Source organism: Cloeon dipterum, chromosome X (assembly GCF_949628265.1).
Source record: "Cloeon dipterum chromosome X, ieCloDipt1.1, whole genome shotgun sequence".
NCBI classification, from domain to species: Eukaryota; Metazoa; Arthropoda; class Insecta; order Ephemeroptera; family Baetidae; genus Cloeon; species Cloeon dipterum.
The window spans coordinates 10349585-10375482 of record NC_088790.1 but is presented as its reverse complement, the minus strand read 5'-3'; the positions used below and the strand labels follow the sequence as shown (position 1 = coordinate 10375482).

The 25898-nt window shown below is 41.2% G+C and overlaps 1 protein-coding gene across 1 annotated transcript; it reads right to left on the bottom strand.

Moving 5' to 3' along the window:
• Positions 1-401: 401 nt before the first annotated feature.
• On the bottom strand, positions 402-25898 carry siz (Brefeldin-resistant Arf-GEF family protein schizo). Its single transcript, XM_065495254.1, has 12 exons — positions 25558-25898; positions 24541-24666; positions 17585-17749; positions 13844-13954; positions 13181-13468; positions 11741-11993; positions 10801-11208; positions 8675-9021; positions 5602-6031; positions 4702-4927; positions 3618-4046; positions 402-2317 (listed from the first exon to the last, which is right to left on the bottom strand). Exons 1-12 carry the CDS (start codon positions 25572-25574, stop codon positions 2028-2030), a joined length of 3090 nt encoding a protein of 1029 aa, XP_065351326.1. The 5' UTR covers positions 25575-25898; the 3' UTR covers positions 402-2027.

The window sequence follows — 25898 nt, the reverse complement described above, 5'->3', positions numbered from 1 at the left end:
ATGTAATATTTTAATTTATACAAGTTTAATTGAAGCAGAAGATATATTTCTTGCATTGTTTGTTAACTATGAGATGAAATTGCCTTTTTAACCACCCTTTTGAGGAGGAACGGGCGCGGCTCCACCCTTCTGAAACGCATAGGTACCCGTCGAAATTGGCCCACACATTTTTGATCGACATATTTACAGCGGAGAATCAAGGGGGGTTAGATTTTATTTTCTTAACTGTATATTGTTTCGTCATCAGCCTTTGGGTGTGATTTTTTACTCAATATTTTCTTTCATCTAGCAGAGACGGATTGAATTGATTCAATATTATGGACTTTCCATGCGTACGCACCACACGAAAAGGAACGCGTTCGGACAGATGGCGGAAAATAAATGAAATCATAAAATAAAAATTAGGATTATCGCATTATTTATTATTCATGATTATATTTGTTATATCACAAGTGAAAAACAATCGTAATATTAAATGGACTTGCTTCCACGACGATAACTACTAGGTGATACAATTTACTGCTCATTCAAAACTGTACAGCGCACGCAGAAGTTTGACATTAAACGCAAAATCATAGTGTTAACAAAACTTAAAAGGTAAAACGTAATCGTAATAATGACAATAACATCACATAGTTGTTTTGAATGCAGTTTGGTTAATTAAAAAATTAGTTTATTGATTGATTAGTGCTGCCCCCCTGGAGCGGGCCATAGTTAAAAAACCGTATGTTTGATTGACAATAATTGTAACAATCTAAGGACAAGACGCATGCAGGCTCGACAGAGTAGAAAACACAGGAGTAAAAATCATACAAAAAGGAAAGGAGTGATGTAAAAACGACTGCTGCTTTTCGCAAAAAGCTCCATGCAAGCGGTAAATGTGATGTCAATAAATTACGCTCATCAACGCGCGCGCAAACACACACACACACACATACATACAGACGCAAATCAAAGGTACATTTGCTTAAGTCGGATTGCGAGCGGTCCAAGAAGGGGTGCGGCCGGGCTGAAAAGTCGCGCAAGGGTTGAGATCGATCGGCAATGTGTACTGGAATGGCTACCGGAGTGTTGGTCCCAATGTCCACCGTAATATCAGGGCATAAAAAATACATAATAAAAACAGAAGCAATTGGCCCGGCTTTAACTGATGAAATGAGAATAATTTAGAAGGAAGGATTTGCCTAATTTGTTTCAAATATCCGGAATTTAAGAAAAGAGGAAAACAGAGGACAAAAAAGCAAATTTGGGAAAGTTGATGGCCGGCTCATGTTTTTAGTCCTTCATTAAAATCTTTCCTTTCTTCCTGAAAATCCCTTGATTAAAAAAATACCGGCTAGAATAAATAACTTAAAATCTTTCCAATTCAAGTAAGTGTAATTGTGGTGAAGTAATAAATTTAAAAAAAAAATCTCCTAATAATTTTGTGTATTTGAACAATTAAAGATAGTTGAGTCTGGCAAACGGAAACATTTAAAACATCTTGACTTTCCAACCCAGGCCGGCTGACTACAAATCGAATTAGCTACCAAAACGCGCACACAGTCAAGACAGGTTTATTTACCTCGGACCTTGGGGACCGCCGCGAAAAACAAACACAAAAGAAGTCATTAAAAATAGGATTAAGGAAACAAGGCGATGAGGAGACTGCTTGTTCGATAAATAATATCAACTTTGTCGACACGTGTATCACTATTCAGGCACTCACCAATCATCAATATTTTATATCGTAGTGTTACACAATACGTGATTATTACTCTTGACCAGATCATTTTGCAAAGTAAGGGCTGAGCCGGGACCGAGCGCTCTTTGGTTTCGTTCTCCTGGGTGCGAGCCGAGAGACTGTCCGAGGCGGCGGCGCACAAAGCGCCAGACGAGAATTTGTGCAAACGTTGTGACCGAAAGGGAGTGTGTGTCCGTTGAGCAAAGGACGCGACTAGCGAACCGAAAAAATCAATTTCGGGGATGTCGGCGCTGAAAATCAGATCTTGCGGGCTGCTTCCTCGGTTTTGCTTTTGTCCGCCTGCTCACACCTCGGTGCTTCGACAGCCGGCGGCGCAAAAGCCGTTGTCCTCAGGCCGGTGCGGCCGCCGCTTGTGGAAGATACCGCCCAGGAACGATTGCTGATGGCCCACTGACGTCACCGCCGCCGCAGTAGTCGTCTTCTGCGCCTTCTGGAACTGCTGGCTGCTGGGTTGCATGTTCTGCGGAGACGAGTCCCTGCTGACAGTGCTCGCCGACGTCGACTGGAACGACACGGACATGCCGCTGTCCAGTGAGCCGACGCTGCCGCGCCGCTGAGGCTTTTCCCCGTTGACTGTGAACACGAAAATACTAACAGTTACGTTTTGGTCAATGATTCCAAAATAATCGGTGCCTAAATTTAGGAAAGCGCAAAGCTATGACTTTGTTTTGAGGATTTGATGATCTAGTTTTTGGTGAAACCATTAAATCTAGAAAAAAATACAAATGTTCCAAACATATTCAGCATTGAACGCATTGAACCAAAAAAATAAAAATATGTTCTTTTCATTCATTCCTGTGCTTTGATGGATACATCTAGAAAATGTACAGTTTTTTCAACATTTAATAATTTCTCAAATTAGTTTGTGTTCATGTGAATCCTTTCCATATTATATGCAAGAAAATTCGATTTTTTTTGCTCTTTTTATCCCTGTCCAAGGGCCGGGAAGGGCGCGCACTGCACTAGCACGAATGCTGAAACCCGGGTCCCAATAACACCGCGAACGGAAAACATGGGCGCACCAGGCCGCACAGGGACCCAGCCCACTGAAGGGCCACTTGCCTCCGCACCGAGAGGACTGCATTGAAACGCTAGACATTCGTCCTGTGAAGCCAAATCACGCATGCTGGAAAGGTGAAAACCAGCAAGTAGCGAGTCGGCGCCGGTGCGCCTCCCAGCCCGTGGAGCAATTTGAGCAATTCGAGTCACTAAACTAACCACTTTTTGCCATCTCTGACATTGGGTAGCCAGTATTAGATCTCCAAACTGCTCAAATACCTCTCATTGCTTTGACACTCCTGAGAGTGCCTTAACAATGCGAGCCAATTTATTTTAATGTTTATTTTAGTTTAGTAACACAAGAAAGTGGCAATTCTCACGATTATTGGCAAGAAAATATTTATTTGTTAAAGGCATTGATTTGTCACAAAAATATTATAATCTTCATTTTAAAAATGGCTCTTATCCATGTGGTTTCTTTATCAGGATGGGCGTCTAAGAAAAATAAAGAAGAAGCAGCTGTTTCGATTTAAGCTCACTGCTTAGAATTATGATTGCAGCAAAAAACCATGTTTCGAAATCCACTACATTAGAGATTCTTATCGTTTGAATTTTACCAGACTACTGATTTGAAGCTTAAGGAAATAAAAAATCTGCTTAGAATAATAATGAATCTTTTAAATTAAAATTTGATTTCAGTTGCAAAACCAACAAAAATGTAAATAATTTTCAGGTAAAAATTTTAAGAATCTCAGAGTAAAAAGCAAGAATTATGTCATTGGTTGACGTTTGTTCAAATTTAACCTTCAAATTAATTACATTTAGAGCACAAACTAATTTGTAAGAGTAAACAGGGAGAGGAAAGCATACTTACATTGGTCGTGGATGTCGAGCAGGGAGTTGCTAAGCGCAGAGCGCTTGAGCGCCTCCTGCTGCTGGCCCCCAGGGCCGCCGCAAGTCGTGTCCGCGGGGCTACTGTCCCCCGGGGCAGGGGCCGGACACGCCTGCGGCGTCGAGTTTGGGTGCGCGAGGGGCATAGTGGTGGCGGTGGTGGCTGTCGGCGACAGGGTCACCTCTACATCGGCCACGCCGCTGTCGCGGTTCTCGGCCACGGCGCGCCGCCGGCCGCTCTTCTGCCGCTCCAGCTCGGCCTCGATGCGCAAATTCTCCATCTCGTCCATCTCACAGATCGACTCACGCAGGTCCTCGGCGAACTTGCACCTGTCGTGCTCGTTGCGCGCGTTAAACATCACCAGCACCCGGTTATCCAGACGCTGGCTCAGCTTAATTCCAAATTGGTAATCTGAAAAAACCAAATAGATTTTCTTGTCACCAAAAAGTTGTATAAAATTTTGGACTTGCAGTGATTCGCGGACTTGTAAGTATTAATTAGAAATTTAAATTTAAATGCCCACTATTTTTAACATATCTGAAGACCGGAATAGTTGTTCCAAGAGAAAACAAGTTGGTCTCAATTTATGGCAGCCAAGTGTTATTGTTATTTAAAAATTTGGATTTCCAAATCAAGTCAATAGCAACCATCTGAGCGTGATTGTTACAAGTAAATGAAAAAATATAAATTATTGGGCGCAAAGCTTTCCATTGATTAACAACATCGTCATATTATGCAAAATGTTATGCTTTAGTTGAGTTGTTTTGAAAATTTTAAGGTTTGAAATCAATATGTTACCGAATTTCCTTACTTAAGAATATTTCAGTGCTTTTCAAATGAGTTTAGAAATTGTTAGTTGACTGCAATTCTCAGATCTTGTGATTATGCTTAAATTTTATTCCAATATTTGGGCAATTTTTTTAATATTCTGAAAGATTAAATTTTTCTCGAGTGGTGTCGTCAGCTCTACTAAATTTGAAATAAAAAATTCCGCAATAAAGTCAGAGTTCCATTCTAGCTAATAAAAAATGGGTCTGATTAGAATATAAGATTTTGTGGTACTTACGAGGCGTTTCAAATGTTGAAACCATCATCCCGCAGAGGGTGAAACTTTGTCTAAATGAATATGTGACTGAACTCTTCTTCTTGCTGAAGATTTTCGTAATGACCAGGAGATCGTTAAAGAGGAAGACCTCTCGCTGATGCAAACCCGGCCGCTCCTTCTTATAGATATCGGGCACTTCGTAAAGTCGGCAGTAGCATACTAGTCTTCGATGCGGCAAAGCCAAATTCTGTTAAAACACAAAGTAAAGAGACGTGAATATGACCTCTTGTAAATTCTAAACGATGAAAATTCAGTAGGTCGTGTGGGCATGTTAGAACCTTGCATTGTCCCAATTTTTATGTTGCGCATACATTTAACTCATCAAGAAATGACTTTGTTCATAAACATTTTAAAATAGGCGTCGCTTTGGGCAATAATGTACTTTTGAGGAAAACTTTAGATATATTTTAATGGGCAGTGAGGGTTAGAGTCTATAAAATCTCAGGTTATTAACTTTTAAGTAATAATTAAACAATCAAAATACAAAAGAAAGAACAGATTGTCAAACAGAAAGAGTTTTAGGCTCAACGCAATCTCAATCATTACAAAATAATTACATGTTGCAATATCTGCTTCAAATTTTCCACATTATGTAATTTATTTGAGTTTAGTTTGATGTCTCAATTGGCAGTGAGAATATCTGGTTAGTTTAAAAATTAAGGCAAAATGCTATTCTAAAGCATGGGAAATTCCCTCTTATAGCCATCCCAAAATCCCCACATAATCACAATAATTATTTTCACAATTGAAATGTATGTAGTTGCGGGGTGGCCGGGAAGGAGAAAGGAAAGAACTGCTGAGTAGATATTTGGGATATAACAACAATTTACTACAAACTAAAGTAAATAATGCGGTACTCACCGGTTTCTTACCACCTATGGTGGTCTGCACTTTCATGACCTGCGTGACGTGGTCGTGGCCAGGCTTGAACTCTGTGTTTTTGACACGGTCGTAGATGCCGACTAGCAGGTCCCTGTCGATGTCGGTACCGTCGTCGATGCCGCGCAAATTCCTGACGAAGTCCTCCACCTTCATGCGCCGCTCGGGCTTCAGGTTGGGCGTGTGCAGGTCAGTGTTGAGCATGATGACCGCGAAGGCCAGCACGAACACCGTGTCAGGGCTGCGCAGCCGAGAAACTAACTCCTCGTTGCACTGGCAGTAGCGCTGCCCGAACACCTCCATCAGCCGCTCGATCTTCTGCGCCTCGCCAGGCATGCGGAAGTGCGTTTGGAACTTGCGCAGCGCTACGTCCACCGTCATACCGGACAGGTCCATCTCCTGAGCAAAGCATCTGGAAAGGGAAGACATAATCGCGATTAAAATTCAAATGCTTTATTAAAATATTTGCTTTCTTATTTCCTGCTGACCCAAAAAATCTGTTTGCCGATAATCTTCAAGGAAAATATAAAGATTTTTATGTTGTATATTTTACACTATTAGTACGGTCAATCAGATAAAATTCAGTGTAATCTAACTAGCCCGTTGGCTCGCATTGTTAAGGCACTCTCAGGAGTGTCAAAGCAATGTGAGGTATTTGAGCTGTTCGGAGATCTAATACTGGCTACCCAATGTCAGAAATGGCAAAAAAGTGGTTAGTTTAGTGACTCGAATTGCTCGACGGGCTGGGAGGCGCACCGGCGCCGACTCGCTACTTGCTGGTTTTCACCTTTCCAGCATGCGTGATTTGGCTTCACGGGACGAATGTCTAGCGTTTCAATGCAGTCCTCGGTGCGGAGGCAAGTGGCCCTTGAGTGGGCTGGGTCCCTGTGCGGCCCGGTGCGCCCATGTTATCCGTTCGCGGTGTTATTGGGACCCGGGTTTCAGCATTCGTGCTAGTGCAGTGCGCGCCCTTCCCGGTCCTCGAACGGACAGGAATAAAAAGAGAAAAAAAAAAAAAAAAACTTAGAAAGTCGACACAAACAAATGATAAAAATTCAAATTGAGAAGAAGCCTTCCCAAAGCTATTAAGATCGGTGGAGATTTTTTGCCAGTTGTTATCTAATTTAATAAATATTAATAAAAAATGGATGTTTTAATCTTTAACCTAACTGACTTTGAGCAAGTATAAACGAGAAGTTTTTATATTGATTTTTTTTTATTCTACTTTTGGCCCGATCAACTATTACATCTAGCCATTAATTGCTAATTTCAAGGTTCAATTTATCATTAAAGTAATGGTCCCATGTGAACTATTTCTAAATATTTTCTGCAACAGGAAGTTTGGACTATCATTCAATTGAAATAGAGGTCACACTAAAGAACAGAAATTATGGCGATGCGCGAAATCAATGGTTCAAAGTGCGAGTTGGTTAGCTTTCCTTTAGAAAATAATTAAATGAGCACGCCAAAAGACACGGTGTTGAATTTTACAAACAAGACGAAACCCTATTCTGGTTATTTAAGAGGAGGTGTTTTATTATTGCTACAAGATAACAAAAGATTATATTTTCTCTTGTGCTGGCCCACCCAGCTGTCTATAATAATTCTTATCAATCATCTTGTTATGATCTGCAAATTTCGTTCCAGAGGCTCGGGAGGGGTGAAGCCCCGGTTGCAATTAATGCAAATCGCGCGCCGAACGCAATTTTCGCACGCGGACCTTGGCTCTGATCTGAGAGCAAAAGAGGAAAACACGGCCTTTATTCGAAAATCATTTTCTCAGAGGTCAATTGTTCCTTGTTAAGTATGGTGAACTCAACGATCTTGGACGGTCGCCAGGCGTCACCACCGCGAAGCGCATTTAAGCGAATGACGCACCAGCGGCAAAAACGCTTTTATCAGCACACTCGGTCGCGTTTCCAGATTTTTGGGTGACAAAACAGGCACTAAGCTCGGCTCGTGAACATGTTGCAAATTCATCGCGCGGTGGAATTTTACGATGTAGCGTAAAACTAATCTCGAGAGCGGTATCTCGCTCGACTTTGAACAGCGGAGAAGAGGAGCAAAGTGCTGAAAAATGTGCGGGGGAAGGCTGTAAATAAGTCACAAAATCTATTATAGAACTGAATTTTCATTCTGTTAAACAGAAGCAAGAGATCGAGCAAACAGAATCGGATTATTAAATAATAGTGATGTTCCGACAGAAAAATTTCAAGAATGCACCCCATTTTGAGGTGGTGCCGTAAAATTATATTTTCCCACGTTATAACTGCATGTTTGGGATTAATAGCCACATGTTTGAACAAACATCTATTACAAGCGACACAATATCTTGCTGTAGCGATTGAAATGTGCGTTTCCACAAATAAATACTTTAAATTAAACATGCAGACCTGCTAGTGAAACAATAAATAATGCTTGTAAAAAACAACGTGAGCAAATGAAAGATGAGCTAGATAGTGACACACAAAAAGAAAAAATATTGTTTGTATATTTCTAGTAGCTATTCTCCACTGAATCGCTATTGGGGTTATTTTTGTGCGCACAATGACCTTTGGTGCAGTTTATCTTGACATGATAAAGGTCGAATTCTAATGGCATCAAGGATTTTGCAAAAAAAATAACTACGTAGAGTTTTTTAGAGAAACTAATTGGTATATAATTACGTGACAGACATTTGCAAATTTAATTGGTGCAAATTTATTTGTCTTCCGCATATAGTTAACAAAGATAATTATTCTAATTGCAAAAGTGTTTAAAAACTCTTAAAGAAAAAGATAGTCTGGTCCTAAAACACAGTTAAACGCTAAGAGGAAATGCAATTTCAAGTGTAAGAGAAATGACTATTAAAAATAAATTGAAACATAGTTAATCCAATATTTATTTGATAAATCCTAATCCGTTCACCATTAGGTATTTTCAACTGTTGACGTGAACTCCAATTATATACCACGTTCGAAACATATTTCTTGGCTCGGCGATTTTTGGAGCCATATTTCACATAATTTATATTAAATTGTGTCAAGTATGAAGTATTAGAAAAATTGAAACTCACTCTAAAACAGCCATGTTGAAAGGGTTCTGCAGGGTGCCTAGGTACTCTCCAATCATTTGCTTTGAGAGACCCTTCCTGGTGATGAGAAACCTAGCGACGCTCTGCGGCGACGCCTCGAGGAAGCACCTGCGGATGAGGTGGTTGACGCCGCGCTCAGGCTTCTTGTTGAACAAATTGAGGCCGACGCGGTACTGCCGCTTGCGCACCGTCTCCGACACCTTGTAGAGCGACGCCTGCGACTCGTTCAGCGCCCGCAGCTGCACGTGCTGCGCCTGCAGGCCGGGATCGTCCCTGGGCGCCGCGGCCGGGCCCGCCGGCGCCGCCGAGGCAGCGCTCAGATCCGGCGACTGCAACACCACACACATGTCGTGTTAATTCACGCAGACGAGAAGCTGACTGACCAGCCTGCCTCATGGCGATTGATTTGATTCTCGCGGCTCGGGTGGGGGCCAAGGATTGTTTTGCTTCAATCTGAGACCGTCGTCGATGGATGGCGAAAGACTCGTGAATGGCTTGTTTTGGTTTCGAAAGCGACCCGTCACACAAAAAGCGAAAAGAGCAATAAGAGTCTTGAATGCACTGCATTCCGAGTAGCAACCTTTTTCTTTGCGATTTCATTCCCTCGGGATCGTTTCAGCGCTTTGTAGTCTCAAGATAAAAGCCGCTGTTATTTTCCCAGACGCAACTAGAAAAACAACTCGGTGTGGCCATGGGTTTGGTTGTAATGCTTTCAATCCTCAGTTACTCGGTTTGACAATCAACTCGGTGTTGATGATTATACAAAAATAAATCGGCTTACTCGGCAATTAAGGCGAAATTAAAATATTAATTAAAAATTAACGGATTATTCAGAGCCAAATTTTGTTCCTTTTAAATTACGAAGATGATGTAATTTTGAATAACACACCGACCAATTTTTACTAGACGAATTACTTTCGCAATCACTAAATTTATAGTGAATTTAAAAATTTGCAAAAAATTTCAACTACTAGAGATGCGGTAAATTTAAAAAAAAACGGTCCTAAAAAACAAGCTTTGATATTAAATTTCTCAAAATTTATCAACTATTACCCTCCAATTTAGACTGAAGGGAGATATCACAGGGACAGAAAGACAGAGTAAAATTTTATAACGAGATAATAACACGGTCATAAAAAATATTTCCTTAGTTTATGAAAAACTTGTTTTATTTGATTTATTAAAATTTAATCTTGAATAAGACATTCCAAAAAGTTGAATACTAAAATGCGGTTAGACACCTGGTGGTGAAAATTAAAATTCGACCTTAAAAAGGTGAGTGTTGAAAGCAAACAAGTCGTTACACAAAGCACCTAATTTAAAAATTCAAGATCAACGTCTTAATAGTTCTGGTCGTTTTTTGAGACCAACAGACTCACTCGATCAGTGCAAGTGACAATGCTCCACAACTTGCCGAACAGCCGACATCTACGGCGAATGGTCTGCAAGAAGCGCACAAATCGGCGGTGGCTCATGAACGATCGGCCTATTAGGAATCTACGCGGCGCCGCGGCTCCTTGTTTGCGCGGTGGCGGCGGCGTTCTGAAGTTGATAATTGCACGAAACAGGTCAACAAGAGCTCTAATTTTAGCGCCGCTGCACGTTCAAGAGAGTACGCGAGTACTTTAATACGAGACGTACGGCTCAATTTCTATCTCAAAATGGTGAAATTCATCGCGATAAGATAACAAAAAAAAGTAGTATGAACGGGGATTACAACACTTGATGCACAATTTTCGGCAAAATGCCAACACAAGCACAGGACAGCAAGGTTGTTACCTGGTCTGAGGTGCTATCACTACTGTACATTCTTATTGGAATGCTCCGAATGCCTTAATGTGTTTACGGTAAGACGTAGATTGAAAACACGAAAAAGAAAAATATTTTTGACTAAATGGTTGATATCAAGATAAAATAAACAAAAATACAAATTGTATTTATTTCTGTTATTATCACCCCAAGCACCTTAATAAACTGACCAAGAAAAGGTGCCAGTTGTCTAACAAGCTTTCAAAAAAAGGAAAAAATTTTCATTTAGGATATTTCCAACAGGGTCAAAAAATATCTTGAAGCCGTTCAGAATTCATGTTAGCATAAAATTTAAATACCTGAGTCTTTCTGGTCCAGACCTCAGGGTCGGAGCGCTCCGTGGACAAAGATATGCTGCTATCACTGACGGACAGGTTGCTGCTCTCCATGGAGGAACTCATGACGGAGGAGCCATTGAGCAGCGAGCTGTTATTCCTGCTCGAATTAATCGACGGACTCGGGCTACTGGAGGTAGAGCGTGTGCTCAGTATGGAGGTGGTCCTCTTCGGAACCTCCGGAGGAACCTTCTTACTGGCACAATGTGCTGCCACCGCTGCCGCGCTCCACTCATGCTGTGATGCGGACGAGCTATTGTGGCTGCTCACGCTGGTCGTCGACGTGTGCAGCCGTGCAGTGCTGCTGGTCATCTTGTTGCTCACCGGACGGGGCGCCGTGATTATCGTTGTTGGCGTCGCTATCCGCCGCGTCTGAAATTCAGAAGCCTTTGAATAATACTTCTCATACTTGAGACAGCTGCTACGGTTTATTTAAGCGTATTTGTTTTATGTGTCTGCCAAAATTCAAAGAGGAACGGTTTATGCAATTTTTTTAATAAAGGCATTGATTAATTAAGATCAAAAGTATATATTTAACTTGTAAAGAATGAAGATATATTTCTTAACTTACATTAAAAGTTTTATTTGACCTTGTTAATTCATCTTTAATTTTTAACAGTTACTATTCTTAAAAAAAGTGAAACCAGTCTAAAGCTGACATAACTCAATATGGGAGCCTTGATAGCTCCTCAAAAGCAAAACTGTATTACAATGTGAAACCTTGTTGGATATGATTAAATTAGTGGGAAAGGTTAGTCATTCTTTTGTAATACAACACAGCTTAAGAAGTTCACCTAATTACTATTTTAGAGTAGAATTCCAGTTAGCAAAATAAATTAGATTTTAAGAGTTGTTGTGGCACCCTTATCGATTACTTTAAAGTCTCTCTTTTAATGCTTCTCACCTCGATTTCCTCTTTGGCATAGTAATGTGTGGCGGTGGTGAGCACGACCGGCTCCGAAAATTGCTGGTGGCTGCAGTAATAGGCGCAGTATTCCTCGAACTGGCTGTACGAAGGGCCTTCCTCCGCCTCCGAGTGGCTGCGCGGCAACTGCGCCGGGTGGATGTGCGGCGGCAGCGACTGTTGCTTCGGGGTCATCTCGTCCTGCCGGGGCGAGGGCACGCTGTTACCCCGCCGGTCTCGCATCGACTGCGACCTGAGAGCCGAAAAAGTCATTAACGAAATTCTGGGGATATCTTGTTTTGTGCCTCGCAACTAGTGTCAGTGACACTCAACGATTTTCAGTTTATTTTTGTTTGCGTTCCTTTTAAAGTTCAATGATAGCAGTTTCGTTCCCTCAACCAGTTTTTGATCATCCACCTGTTTGGCAGTCTCTCCAAATTTAGTATTTTTCGACAAGCAGAGATCTGCTTGACCTTGAGAAAACACAGGTTTGCACAGCTCTAGACATTCGTATCACGTCGTTAGCTCAAACGCAAGCCAAAACTCTCAGGGCTATCTGCCCTGGCGCCAGGCAAAGGTCACAGAGGGCATTCAGACGCTTTTTTCCTCATAAAACCACACGACTAGCAGTACGAGCCAAATTTTGTGTAAAGAGTAACAAGTGACATTTCAACATGGACTGTCATTTAATTTTTGAGAGGCTAAACTCTCACCGACCGTCTAATCATTCTCGTGTTAAACTAGTTCTCACTCTCAGCACTTGAGCAAATAATAAACAGAGAGCCTCTCTTCTGACGCAACGCACTAATTTCTTAAAACAAAGATTTCGGTTGGATTTTCACCTGGAGGTGCGGGTGTTGGACTGGATTTCGTATGAGCCATCGGGAACAGTGCAACAAAACAGCGCTGCGAATTTCTTTTTCCTCTGGAGAAACGCGGTGGCACGACTCACGCGAACGGGAAAGTGGAAAATTTGCAACAAATGGAAGCCCACCGGAGACGAATGCGATTAGGGTGGCGACCGCGCGCCGCGCCTCGCGCACCCCCTTTTATATCAAACACAGCCAATAGTCATTGTGCAACTGACGCCGTGTACTTCAGATGTCCGGCTTCCACCAACTAGGATTACTAACTTTCTCACAGGTGGGCGCATCAAAAATCGAGCACGAGGGGCTTCGTTAGCAGGAAAATTAATTTGTACATTAAGGATAAGACTTGTTCTTGAAAGGAAAAACTCATTGCAAAAAATTAATGCTTTTTCATTTGGAACAGACACTGACGCGTGAGTAGACTACTATAACTTTTAACTAGCCCTTTTCACAACCCCACTTGAAAAAAAAATATTTCATTTAACTAACTCTTCAATGTAAACCCCTAATATTTTTCCTATCTGTCTCTAGTGAAAAATCTAAGCACAAAAAATCAGGTTCTGGAACACACCTGTTACTCGGCATGCCTTGCCTGGTGTCGCTCAGGTCTCTGTAGAGGGCGGCAAAGTTGTTCCTGATGACGACCTCAGCCTCACAGGCGCACTGCTCGCAGGCGGCGGGGTGCTGCTGCTCCTGCGGCTGGACATACACAGGCCGGTGCGGGGCGCCCAGCTGGTAGAAGTGGTGCGACGGTGACCACTCGCCAGAGCCCCCAGGCGTTCCGTCCAGACGACGACTTAGCCTCTTCTCCGCCTTCGCCATGGCCGTGATGGCAGCGAATTTTTTCACCAGCTTGTACCTGCACATTTGAGATTTTCTTTTAAGTTTGAGTGTCTAAAGAAAAGTGATTTCAAAATTAAAAGTTTGTACCAGTTGCATAAGTGACTGGTAAAATCTTATGAAAACTTATATCTACTTAGGTGTTTGCATAGAGTACAAAATAATGTAATCTTTTGTAATTATTGCTTAATTGCCTAATTGAGTTTTTAAATTTTGATAAAATTCTTAACATGTGGAAACAGTGCAATCTAAAAAAAAATTTCTTAAGTCACTTTCAGGATTAAGTTACGCAACTGTGTTTGCAAAAAGTAATTATAAATATAATAAACCTTATTTTCAGTGATTACAGGAACAAAAAGAAAGTCCAAAGTGATTGTAAGCGTTTTTCTCTTACCTGCGAAAGGCGCGTTGGATGATGAGGGCGGCTCGGCGTGCTTTGGCTCCGCCGTACTTTCGCTCCAGCATCTCCACCTGCTTCTCCAGCAGGTCTGGCGACAACTCGTACCTGTTGACGCAAACACGGGGGGCTCTAGTTAGCGAGAGCAAGGCAAACAGAAACACACGCGCCGCCGATTGGCAGCGCAAACATGCCCCGCGACCGACGCGCAACGCCCGCCCGCCCGCCCGTGGGCAGATGTTCGCTGGGCCAAATTCGCCAGCTGAAGGTGTGTTGTTGCGCCCGATCTCGCCGTAATTGATAGCGCGAGCCGAGCAAGATTACTGATGCTGCTCTCTGGCTCGTGCACCTGCCCTAGGAACACGCGATCGAAATCATTCTCCCCCCTGATTCGTTTCTAATCTCATCCCTCCTCTGCGCTTGTATTTTTACTCGGGGATATTGCTTAATAAAATGGTCTTTTAGTAACATCTTACAATTTTGTGTTCTAATTTTAGATTATTTAAGATTATTTAAGCAATAATTCAGAATTTTAGTGTGTATATTGCACAAGTATTGAGTTTGGTATGCCAAAATTTCTTAGAAAATGAACGCAAATGCATGTAAATAAAAAAATAATAGCTATCAGAAGCATCAAATATTACGTAAATTGAGACCCAGCTCATGATTTCTTTAGACAATATAAAATAGAAAAAAGCAACTCACTCCAGATTTTCAAGACCTCTTTGAGAATTATTTTCATGATTTCGCTCTATGCGTGAATTTGTTAGAGATTGAAGCATTCGAAAGATGGCGTCAACGGCCTTTGCAAAGTTGTGGCACATTTATTCTGGTTTGAGAATTCAATCCAGCAGATCTTATGACGAACAATCTTTCATTTGACACAAAGGGTGAAAATATGTTTTTATGAATGAACTCATAAATTTTGGGTTCAATTATCTCTCCCAAGACACAAAAAAATATATGTTGAGCCATTCACGGTTAAGTTACTCCAAAGCAATATTTAAAATTAAATTTCATGAATCTACGTAAATATAATCAAAATCCAGTAAGTAAAATATAGCCAGCTGGTGCAAAAATTTCTCCGAAAACTATTTCAAGCACAAGTGACTCGCGCTAGTATTTATAGATTTCACAATGGTCTTTTTTTACGGTCGTCCAAGCCAAACCAAGTATCCATCTTTTGTTTGTCGCGACAAAAGCGCCGGCTGCCAAAAGTCTGTGTACGCACAAACGCACGCACGACACAGCCACTTTCTCCGAAACCCGCTGCAGGACGGCCAGCAAGCCGGTCACAAAAAGGAAAAACTTTCCTCAAGAGACGCCACCGCCGATAAAAGCCGTTTCCGCGAGCAGAAAGTAGTTAGTTTGGTAAAAATAATTACTGTCGTACCGGCTAATAAGAAGTACAATTATACGTTTCCTCTTGCAACCAAGCAGCAATATTAATTCGAGTTAATTGACCGTATACGTGCTTTGCATAATGCGCGCTGCAAGAAGCTCGACGACCCGAGCTACGGGAAAATTAAAAAAAAAATGTGTAAATAATTTAACCAGTGAACCTTTTGGAAAAGAAAGCTATTGTTACTTGGGGCTAATTTATTGATGTGGGAAACACCCATTTCCGTCAATAATATACACTTCCTTTTTTATACTATCTGATGCACACTTTTTGTTTTTAATAAAATTTTATACACTTATCTTATTTTTACGTTCTTTGGAAAGCTGGGAAAATTGTTGCTGAATGGCTTATCAAAACTATGGGGACACAAATAAATTAGTCACTCTAGTTGGAGAAATCCACGCTTGAAATGAGATTTTTCTGACGTAATGCACGAAATCAATCGCAGGTACAAGGATCTCGCTCAATTTCCAGGAATTTGACGGCGGTAAAATAATTTAAAGTATTTTTTGAATGATTTTACGGGTGCTTCTATAACGTTGAGAATACTCGCGATGTTAACATAGTTACCACACGTCAGTGTTTTACGAGTGCTAACAAATGCAAATAAAATTTAGCGCGGCGAATGCTTCAGCCGCATCGGCTATGCGTTTCATCCAGGCTCGGACTGGGCGTGGGAGAGTCGCATGGAAATTTCGCCCGCCGCAACGGTGTATGCAGAATGCAAACCGCGTGACGTGAGCACACAAGGCGTAATTTATCCACTAATGGACTGCCGTGTTTTCACATGCACGCGGTTAAAAATTATTGCGACTGCCACCGGCTGCCACTCGATTAGTATTGTGGCAATTTTTCCCAACTAGGAGAATCGCGTAGCAAAGATTGAGTTGCAAACTTGTTATTTGCACGTCAGACTCAAGAGTTAGTTTCGCACAGTGTCGCAAAGCTTTCAATAAACTAGATTTATTTTCTGCGTGGTTATTTAGATCGATTAGGTTTGCAAGCGCTCTCGTGATAAATAAATAAAATGCTCCAAAATAGGGGCACGTTCTGTCAACAAAAGTATGATTTATATTCGATATTGTTGCCGACGCCTACGCCTGAGAAAGAATAATAAAGGAACAAGTGAACGCGGGGCCGCAGGAGGAAGGCGAGAATCGGAGACAATAAAGGGAAAACAATACTCTATCAAACAAAACGGCAGGAAATCAAAGAGTGAGTGAGTGTGTTTGCCCCACACCAAAACTTGGCGCTCGTCTCATTGTGAGTGTGTGTGTGTGATTTCGCCTCGTTTTGTTCATTACGTAAAAAACAGAGGCGGAGAGAAAAACGCCCAATCAGATCCCAACATACTCCCATCGAGGCAACCTTCACACAGGGCGGTCCATAATAAACATAACTCAAATAGCAAAATGCCTCTTTTGATTTTTTAATGGGATTTATTTTTCAATCCTTAAAAATGAATATTTAATTTAATTTTATGTATCTTTTAGGAATTAAAAACAAAAAATATTAACAATATGTTACAAGTTTTAAAATGCACGTGAATTTTGGACCAGCCTGCATAAAAACTGTAAGCCTATTTGGCCCAGCAGCCTGTGAAAAAGCACAGAGAACACAAACGCACAGCTGGGGTGGAATTAGGTTTCACAGCACCAAGTGGCACGCTGGCCGCGCGCAGAGGAATAAAAAATAAGTTTTGATACTCTTCTTGCGTCAAACTGATCAAACATGCGCTCGCTGCCTGTGTTTGCATGACAATTAGCTGCGACGACGAAAACAAGTGACTCACGCCGCTTTTTATCATAAATCACACTATACACGAAAAATGGCCCTCCATTGCTTTCTTATGCAAATTAACAAAGGTCAAAAGGATGCGTGGAGGATGAGTCTATTTTTCAGGTTTTTTATAGTCCATAGGCTGATGCTGGTGTTAGGTTACGTTTTAAAACAATTTAGGAACATCCCTCAACTTCAGTTTGGATGTGAATTATTTTAAAAATCACAAAGAAAATGAAAGTCGGTGTTGCTTTTAATAGGCCGCGCGACACATGCAAAAATTGTTAAATTTTTAGCAATAAAATACAGGAAATAGTGAAAACGTCAACAGATTTGATATTTGACTCGTGGAACTCACTTTCCTTGCAACTAACAAGCGAAAGGATCCTTTTTCAAATTAATGAGCAATTAATTCTCAAAATTAAAGGGCTGCTGCAATGCGAAGAGGCAAAATTTCTAGTAAAGGGAGGTCGCTCGATAACCAATTATCGCAAATTCGACGGAATGGAACTCGGGAGTCTTTTGTGCCATTTCTGGGAAGCAAAGGCAAAACTTACGCCTGCTGCTGTGCTCTGAAGCGCTTCATCACGTCGGACCGGGAGGTGGTTGCCGTGCCCTTCTTGATCATGGCGGCCGTGGCGCTGGGCGAGCGACAGGAGCCGCAGGTACAGGGTACGCCGCCCCTGCTCCAGCACTGCATGTCGTAAGACACCCGCGTCGACCTGAGACAACAAAGAACGAATCAGCATAAGTCAAAGTCACGCTCGGCGTCTCGCACCAAGCGTAAATAAATAAATTAAAATGAGAGGGAATATTTAACAGGTCCAAAATAAGAGATGTTCCTTTGGGAAAAAAACTAAAATAGCGTCGCAATAAATTAAAAATGTATAACAATCAAACACGAAAATACATTTTCATAAATAAGACTGTTCATTAATTGAGACAGAAACAAACAAATTATTTTGTTCTATTTTTGCATTTTAAGGATTTGATTTCAACAATCAATATATTGATGGTGGTGGGTTATAAGGCTGTAAAAATTGTAATAAACGGATGAACACTTTCAAGGAAAAGACGAAAACATATTCACTAAGCCGGTTACCCATTTATCTTTTTTAACCGCCGAAGGATTCCTTCCAAGTGACGCAGGCAGATAAAAAAAAGCTAGTCAAAACAATCCTTGCGTGTGATTTGATTTTTTCCTTATCAAAGCTTGGTGGCTCGTGTGTGTTGTTTTAAGCAAGTTTATTCTAATTTTAAATTAAACAAATTGTTTATAACCTAGCGTGAACCTTAGGAAGACAGGTCCCACGTTCAGAGGAAGTTGAACTGCGATTGCAAATCACGCCAAACACATTTGGTTGTAATCGCCGATCTTTGTTCCCTTGCTTTGCGTGAGAAATTCGCCTAATGTGTAATGTGTAAGACAGTACAGCGAGCGAGTTATACGTGTGTCGCAACAATCGCGACTCTTCCTCCTGCATCACTGCTAATCACAATTAACCTGATGGCAGTGGCGCTTTGTGTGCTCGTTGCAAAACGGCAGCCGGCCGACGACGGTTTCATCGCGTAACATGTATCACGGTCGGGAGCGGGGCGGCACGCGGCGGGCGGACAAGGTTGATCAAGGCGAACCTGTCCTCTCGCCAGCCGATCAGCTGATGCAGCCCGTACATCCACGCAAACGACCAGGAAACCTGAGTGCCGCAAAAGTTACGATCGAAATTGCAGATTTTCATCTTAATGGATGTTGGGGAAATCGCTAATAAAAATTCAACTTTTCCTGCAGCGATTTTTACATTATTTCCGGCACCTGGCTCAAGCCATTAGTCAACATGATTTATTTGACAGAAAATTAGGTAGAGACGAAATTGAATTAGGGAAAACCGTTGGCAGTTGGATTCTATATTTGCTTCCACTCGGGGGAAAGAATCTGCAGAAGCTGCTCTCCGAAAATTTTATCTCGACAGTCAGATCACGTTTTAAGGTGGCAATTTCAGCACATGACTGCTTACATTCCATCCTCGCAAGCTGGAATTAAATTGTAAGAGTGCGAATTCTGACACGCTAGGTAAGGATTATGCCAAGGACTGACAAAAAATCCTAATCTCGAGCAGTTTAAAAACTCAGCACGGGATGAAAACTTAAATGCAGTGGACTAGAAATGTCGTAATAATTATTATAATTAACCAGTTACATAATCCTTAATTTATTCCCACATAAACATTGGCCAAAATGACACGTTTTCGTTATTATGATGTCATATTATGACAGAATTTAATTAGAAACAGCAACTTTCATGTTTAAAATAAGCAAGCACTACATTTCCTGGTTTGTCTGGACAGAATTCAAATTTGGCCGGGCGCGGTTGTAACGAGTTGCTCGGCGAGACGAAATCGATTTCGCGCAGGCCGGCGGGCGAAAAGTGAAATTAATCGCGGAAGCGCCTGCTTTTTAATTAAGCACAGGCCAGATTGAGCCGGTGTCATCTTCCCGTTGACACTTGTACGGCCTCTCGGCTCCAAGCACGTGACACGCAAAACAGGGAAACAACACACACACAGCGGCACCGTCGACAGATTATTATTATTAGTAAAGGGGGCGAAACTCACGACTGTGCATGGCCTATAGGCGATAAAATTCAATTTCTGCGTCGGCCCCAATGGTGGCCGCTTTACTGCAATGCCGACCTTTCTATGCGCCGACGCCGGGGGGAAAACCTTTCAAGGTCGACAGCGAGCATCTTCGGCACTTTGAGGAGAGGAAAAAATCTACTAATTAATGTGCTTGTGCCAGCTGAAACACCAAACGGCGGTTTTTCCAAACAAAAAGCGAGCGAACGCACATCCTTCGGCAGTAAGCCGATTGATGTGTTTACGTTTCGACTTTAACACCAGCCAAGGCTGCGACAATGAGAAGCGTTTGTTTGCGTTATTTGCGAAATGTTTGAGTAAAATCCTACACCATGCTCGAGGATGTTTGGTTGCTTTTCAGGTACAATAGAAAGTTGGAAAAAAACGTGACAAAAATAATCTGCGCTAAAACTGAGAGTGAAATCTATTCTTGTTCTTACATGACTCGAAGTAATACTGCAGGCACAAGCACGAAAGAATAAGTAAGCATCTAAAAAGCTAACGTGGAAATAGTAAAAAAAGGCACTGACTGGCACGAATTTGCCTGATTGTAATAGTTTGACCTCCTTCTCTTTGAATAAAATGCATTCTAACTATTTAAAACGTTGAATTAAGTTAAATTTAATCTGATTTAAATCAGAGGAATGCGAAAATGGGAGCCAAGTAGCTCATTGGAAATTTACAATTTCTAAATCGATGATTCATCTTTTAAATGCATTTCTTGAGACAATAAGCTGTTCAAAACGTTTATTAGCGGTTGTTTATTCAAACGAGCGATTGAAAATTTCGGCACGGCGCACGAATAGCAATCAATAAATAATATGACTCATGTGACTACAAAGAAAGTTATTACCGAACCAGAAGACCAAATAAGTCAATCAAAGGCCTTCGATAATTAGGTGCAGTTGGAACCACTTTCCTCTGGCATCAATAGTCAACGAATAAAAGTTATCAGATTGTAATAAAAATCGCATATGTTTGTCTTTGATAAGGAAGATAATTAGGAAAAGGTAAATATTGATAATTGAACTGAGCTTGAACTGAAATGTGGCTGCAGATAACAAAATGTATGCCTAAAAGTGCATCTCAAAAATAACATTTTCATTCTGATAGTCACTTTGGTTGGGAAAGCAGAACAAAAGTTGTGGCATAAAAAACTATGAAACAGAAGGGTGAATTTTCCGCATTTTCAAAACTGGAATTTAAGTGATCCCTTTGTTTAGAGGCAAACCAAATCAAAAGAGCAAGGCAGGAATGAAAATCAAAAGATTTTTTTGCTTTTCCCGGCAAGAGAGAGCGAATCGAAGAACCAACATACAATAAAAAAATTGATAGTTGTATGAACGAACACCAACGGTGCAGTTTAAAACACATAATCGAACGCTGTTTTTTGAATGTATAATGTATGAGATAAATGTTCACCCGACACGTCTTTCACGGTTATCATTTTTTGTTGTGTTAAAACGTTTGCTACCATCTCGAATCATCTCTGACATGTGTATGCAACACCCACATCAGTACGTATCATTTTTTCGGATGCAATGCTAATGATTTACCTCTGTCGAAAGCAGCATCATAAAAAATAGTGATTTTCCCGATTTTTACTAAAAGGTTAGTTTTTGTCTATGGCCTACCTTCTAATGTCCCTATACTATTTTAGCATGTATAAAATTATATTTTCGCTATTAATAATGGAATAGATAGGTAATTAAGTTGATTAGAAGATATCAACGAGAAACCAAGCACAGGGAAGGTTAACCAGATGGAAATTGCTTTTGCAAGAATTCAATTTCTAAATTGAATTCATCAAAGGGGAAGATAATTAAATTGCGGGTTATCTAAGCAGAAAGAGTAGATTTGAATTCAGACAGAGAGTTTGGAGTTTACAAACGGAAACAGAAAGCAAAAAAATTGCCAGAATGGAAAGACATTGCTCGTTTACAAAGGGAAGATATCATTAACTGGACAACGGCAGTCCAACGGTTCTTAGCCAACAAGAATAATTGATTCGCGACATGCATTGTTTGAATAGAATAGAATATTTATTCAACGCCAACGGCGTACAACTATTTCCAGCATTTATATGAGGCAGCTTTGGTCAAAGTCAAGGGTTTCAGAGGACAATCGAGAATATGGTACATACTATACAGATCAGCATTGCAATAACTACATTTACATTTGTCGGTAACATCCAGGTGAAAACAAGAATTTGTGCAAATAAGAAAATGATAACCATGAAAAGAATATCTGGTTAGCATGGAACGATCCTTACAGTTCGTTTTCTTCCAATCAGTGTTTAACATTGCAGGAGTATAATAGAATTTTGGATCAATATTTTGCTTTTTGATATTCATATTACTTACAAACTTGACAAAAGCTTCGGAACAAGTGAGAGAGAATTTTGATTTTAGCTCATTTACAAATAGATCAGTCTGTACAAGTTCATAAACCAATCTAGAACGCATTCGTTTATCAACTCCTAGCGCCTTTTTAAAAAATCTAGATTTAGCACTTTCTAATTTATTGAAATCATTTAAATTTAAATGTGACCAAATAGCTTCAATACCGTAGGATGCAACAGGCGAGATTGCTAAATTAAATAACTTTGTAGCCGTATCAATAGAAGACTTACACAGATTTTTTATTTTTAATGTTGCGAAAATAGAGGCCTTAACCCTTCGATCAATATGTTGACTGAAACAAGTGCCAGATGCTTGAAAAGTTACACCTAAATAGTTGACTGAAGGGGAAAATTTTAAGTTATTTTCAGATTCCCATGCTTTTTCAATTTTACTATATCTACCAAGACCTTTATTTCTAAATTTTATAATTTGACATTTATCCCAATTTAAATATAGAGACATTTTACCTAAATAGGTTTTAATATCGCGAATGAGATCTTGGAAAACGAGCAGATTTTCGCTATACAAAACAATATCGTCCGCGTACATTATTGCCTTAACATCAGGATAGTCTACTAGCAGATCGTTAAAGTCGCTGATGGCAAAAATGAACAAAAAAGGGGATAGACTGCCTCCTTGTTTAACACCGTTACTCTGAGTGATTTTCTTAGAAGTTGTGATCCCGTCATTGATTTGTAAAAAATTTATATCTAAAATGTCAGCCATTAAATTTAATTCATGAATTGTAAACTTCTTACTATCGATAATTTTACGGTAAATGAATTTACGATCAATAGAATCAAAAGCTTTTTTCATATCAAGAAAAAGACCATAAAGGGGCTTTCTGTTTGTATACACTGTTAATTCAATAGCTTTGATTAAAGTATTAACTGCTTGAATAGTCGATTTTCCTTTTAAGAAGCCAAATTGGTTAGCAGGAATAGTATCTACTAAACAGGAATAAACTCTTTTGTTTAACATGCGGTCAAGTAAGTTACATAAAGAAGAGGAGATATTAATTCCGCGATAGTTGTTGACATCGTCCGGATTACCCTTATTTTTAAACAAAAGTTTTAAATTAGAGACTTTCCAACTATCGGGGACTTTGCCTAAAACAAGACAGTTATTAAAAAATTTAGTGATCTCGTATAAAATATTACTACCTAAGAACTTGAGGTTTTCATTATTCAACAAGTCAAGTCCGGGAGACTTTTTGACCTTTAATTCATTGATTGAAAATCTTACTTCATCTTCAATAAAAAAGTCCGCACCATCAGTCACGTACACATTGCTATGCCTGTCTGTTTTAACCCGTGTGTCCGGTCGCAGGGTGCTCGAAGGAAGTGGTCAGCATGAAGTTTTTTGAGAGCTCTTCCGTCTTCAACATGCATTGTTTGAAAGATGGAATTCTGTGGTAAGGATCGGCTCAAGTTAACGTATATATTTAATTAATCAAAAAACCTCAATACTTGTGCCATATGATTTACAAATTAATATTATTTTCCCGAATTCGTGCGTTTTAACTCATATTCTCTCTTCACGTCCGATAACGTCTTAAATTTGGTTGGCGAAAGAAATAGTCAATATAGTGAATCATTTAGTTAACACACTAAAATGGACGTCCTTCTCTCTACCGCCGTGCAGCGTCCTGCCACAAGGGTCAGTCACCCTCACACGCTCATAAATCGACATTGGTGTATGTAATTGTTGTTTTTACAAACAACCAGATGTGCGCGCCGATTCGGTTCTTTGAAATTTCCGGGCGGTCAGTTTCTTTACTTCTAAGTTAACAATACAAATGAGTAAAAGCCCCGCTGTCCTAAATAAACAGAACTTCTTAAGGGATTCTCGTTAAGAAATTTTCGTTTGACCTTTTCTCAGAGTCTTTCACATTTCCAAGATAAATGATCTTCTATAGCTGACCAAGTTGTGTTTATTTTATACATCCGGTCACCATAGATATTCATTAATCATTGAAACAAGAGTATTGAGTTTGGATTTTCATTATCTTCTTATCAACTTAATTTCCTATCCATTCTTTTATTAATTGCGAAAATTTAATTTAATACCTGCTAAAATACTGTGGGCATTTTACAACCTGAGTCTGATTTAATTGAAATTTTAGGCAAATATCGAGGAGGGAAAGAAAATAAGGAAGAATTATCCAGGAATATTGGAAATTTTTAAATTTTTGTTTGGAAAACGTTTGTCAAATAACTGTCAAAATTTTAGCGGTTGGTGAGGAATATTACCTCTGAAAGAAATTACCCTGAGAGCATTGCAATTTTGTTTATAATCCGGACCCATTTAAGCTTTGCTCTCCAGACAAAGGTCTTATCACGGTGTTTGTTATAAATGGCCCTTTTTTCCTTGACAAAGTCATTTTATGTAATTATGATGTGATTTTTGCATTAGACTAGGTGGCGTTAGATTAGTTGGACAAAGGAAGGCTAAAATTTTGCAATAATTGCTACTCACGTGTGTTCCTGGGCAGCGTGCTGGGGTGCGTTGTTATTGTTGGCGCCGTCGGGGCCGCGCCACAAGTTGGGCCCGGCGCTGCGGCGCTTGTGGGCCCGCCACAGCTCCTCGTCCATGCTCGAGGGCCTGCACGGCATGCCGGGAAAGAAAATAAGGAATCAGTTTCTTCTCCTTAAAGGGTCAACGGGGCCATTTCGTCGTCGTCACCGCAATCGACACGCACAGCACACGCGACAAGCAGCGAGAAATAAAGTGTGGCTCGGCGCTCGAGTGCGTGCACACTTTCTAAAGCGGCGCGGACGGACACAAAAGCGCTTCTTGGACTGCGTTTAAAGGGCCTCCCACCGCCGCGGCACAGGAAAACAACAACAGCTGCCGCCATTTTTCAGCCAGATTTGGTCAGACGGCTCGCGGTGACAATTAATTATTGCTCTGCTGCGACCGATTTGGGCGGCGAGGAAATTGGACAAGTGCCGCCGGAATGAAATAATCGATCCCGGTTTTCCACCCCGGCGGCCTTAGTCGTTTCAATTATTTTTACTGATTCTGTCGAAACGGACAATAAAATAAAAACCATTACAAAATTGCATACATAAACGAAAGAGCACTGCTCGGAAATCAGAAAGGGACTCGCGCTCGATAATCTCTCGGCACGGCCTACAAACTTACGCGGCCGTGAAATTTCGGCTAGACGCAACCAAGCCGAGAGCAAAACAAACCCAGAAACTCTCCATGCTCGGACCCCGAAAAGGGGAAAAAGCCGAGCAACCCCCCGCGACGGCCGACGGCAGCGGGGCCGCCACTAGAGCCAAGCACCCCCAGAGGCCCGAAAAGGACACAAAACTCATTTATGGGCTAACGAAAGGGCCCAAAGAGCCTTTTGACTGCAGTCCACCCCGCGGCCGAGGTTGGCATGAAGTCCATTACACCCGATCCACCCCCGGCAAACCCCCAGCGAAGGCCCCCGTCCATTCGGCCAATCTTGGACACACGGCCCATTTTTCGGCGTGCACTTACATGGTCGAGGGTTGCATGGTCGGCGCTGCTGCGTCTGCGACGAGCAGATCTCCTTCTCGAGGGTGAGAGATTGTTGGGGCTAAGAACCCGCCCCTCGGGCCATCTGTCTATTGTGGAGCAGCAGCTGCTCCTTCAACGACCTTTCTCCGCGCACCTGCCGCTCCTCGCCGCGTGCCCCGGCCCCGAACGTCTCGCCGGCGCCGCCACACGTCCTTCGGCGCCCACTTCGAAGCCCCGCTGGCTCCGAAAGGCCCGTCAAACAACACTTTCGTGCACGATTTCGAGCCTGCTGCCCGCGGAGAGATCGCGATCGCCGTCTCTCCAACGATAGACTAGAGTCA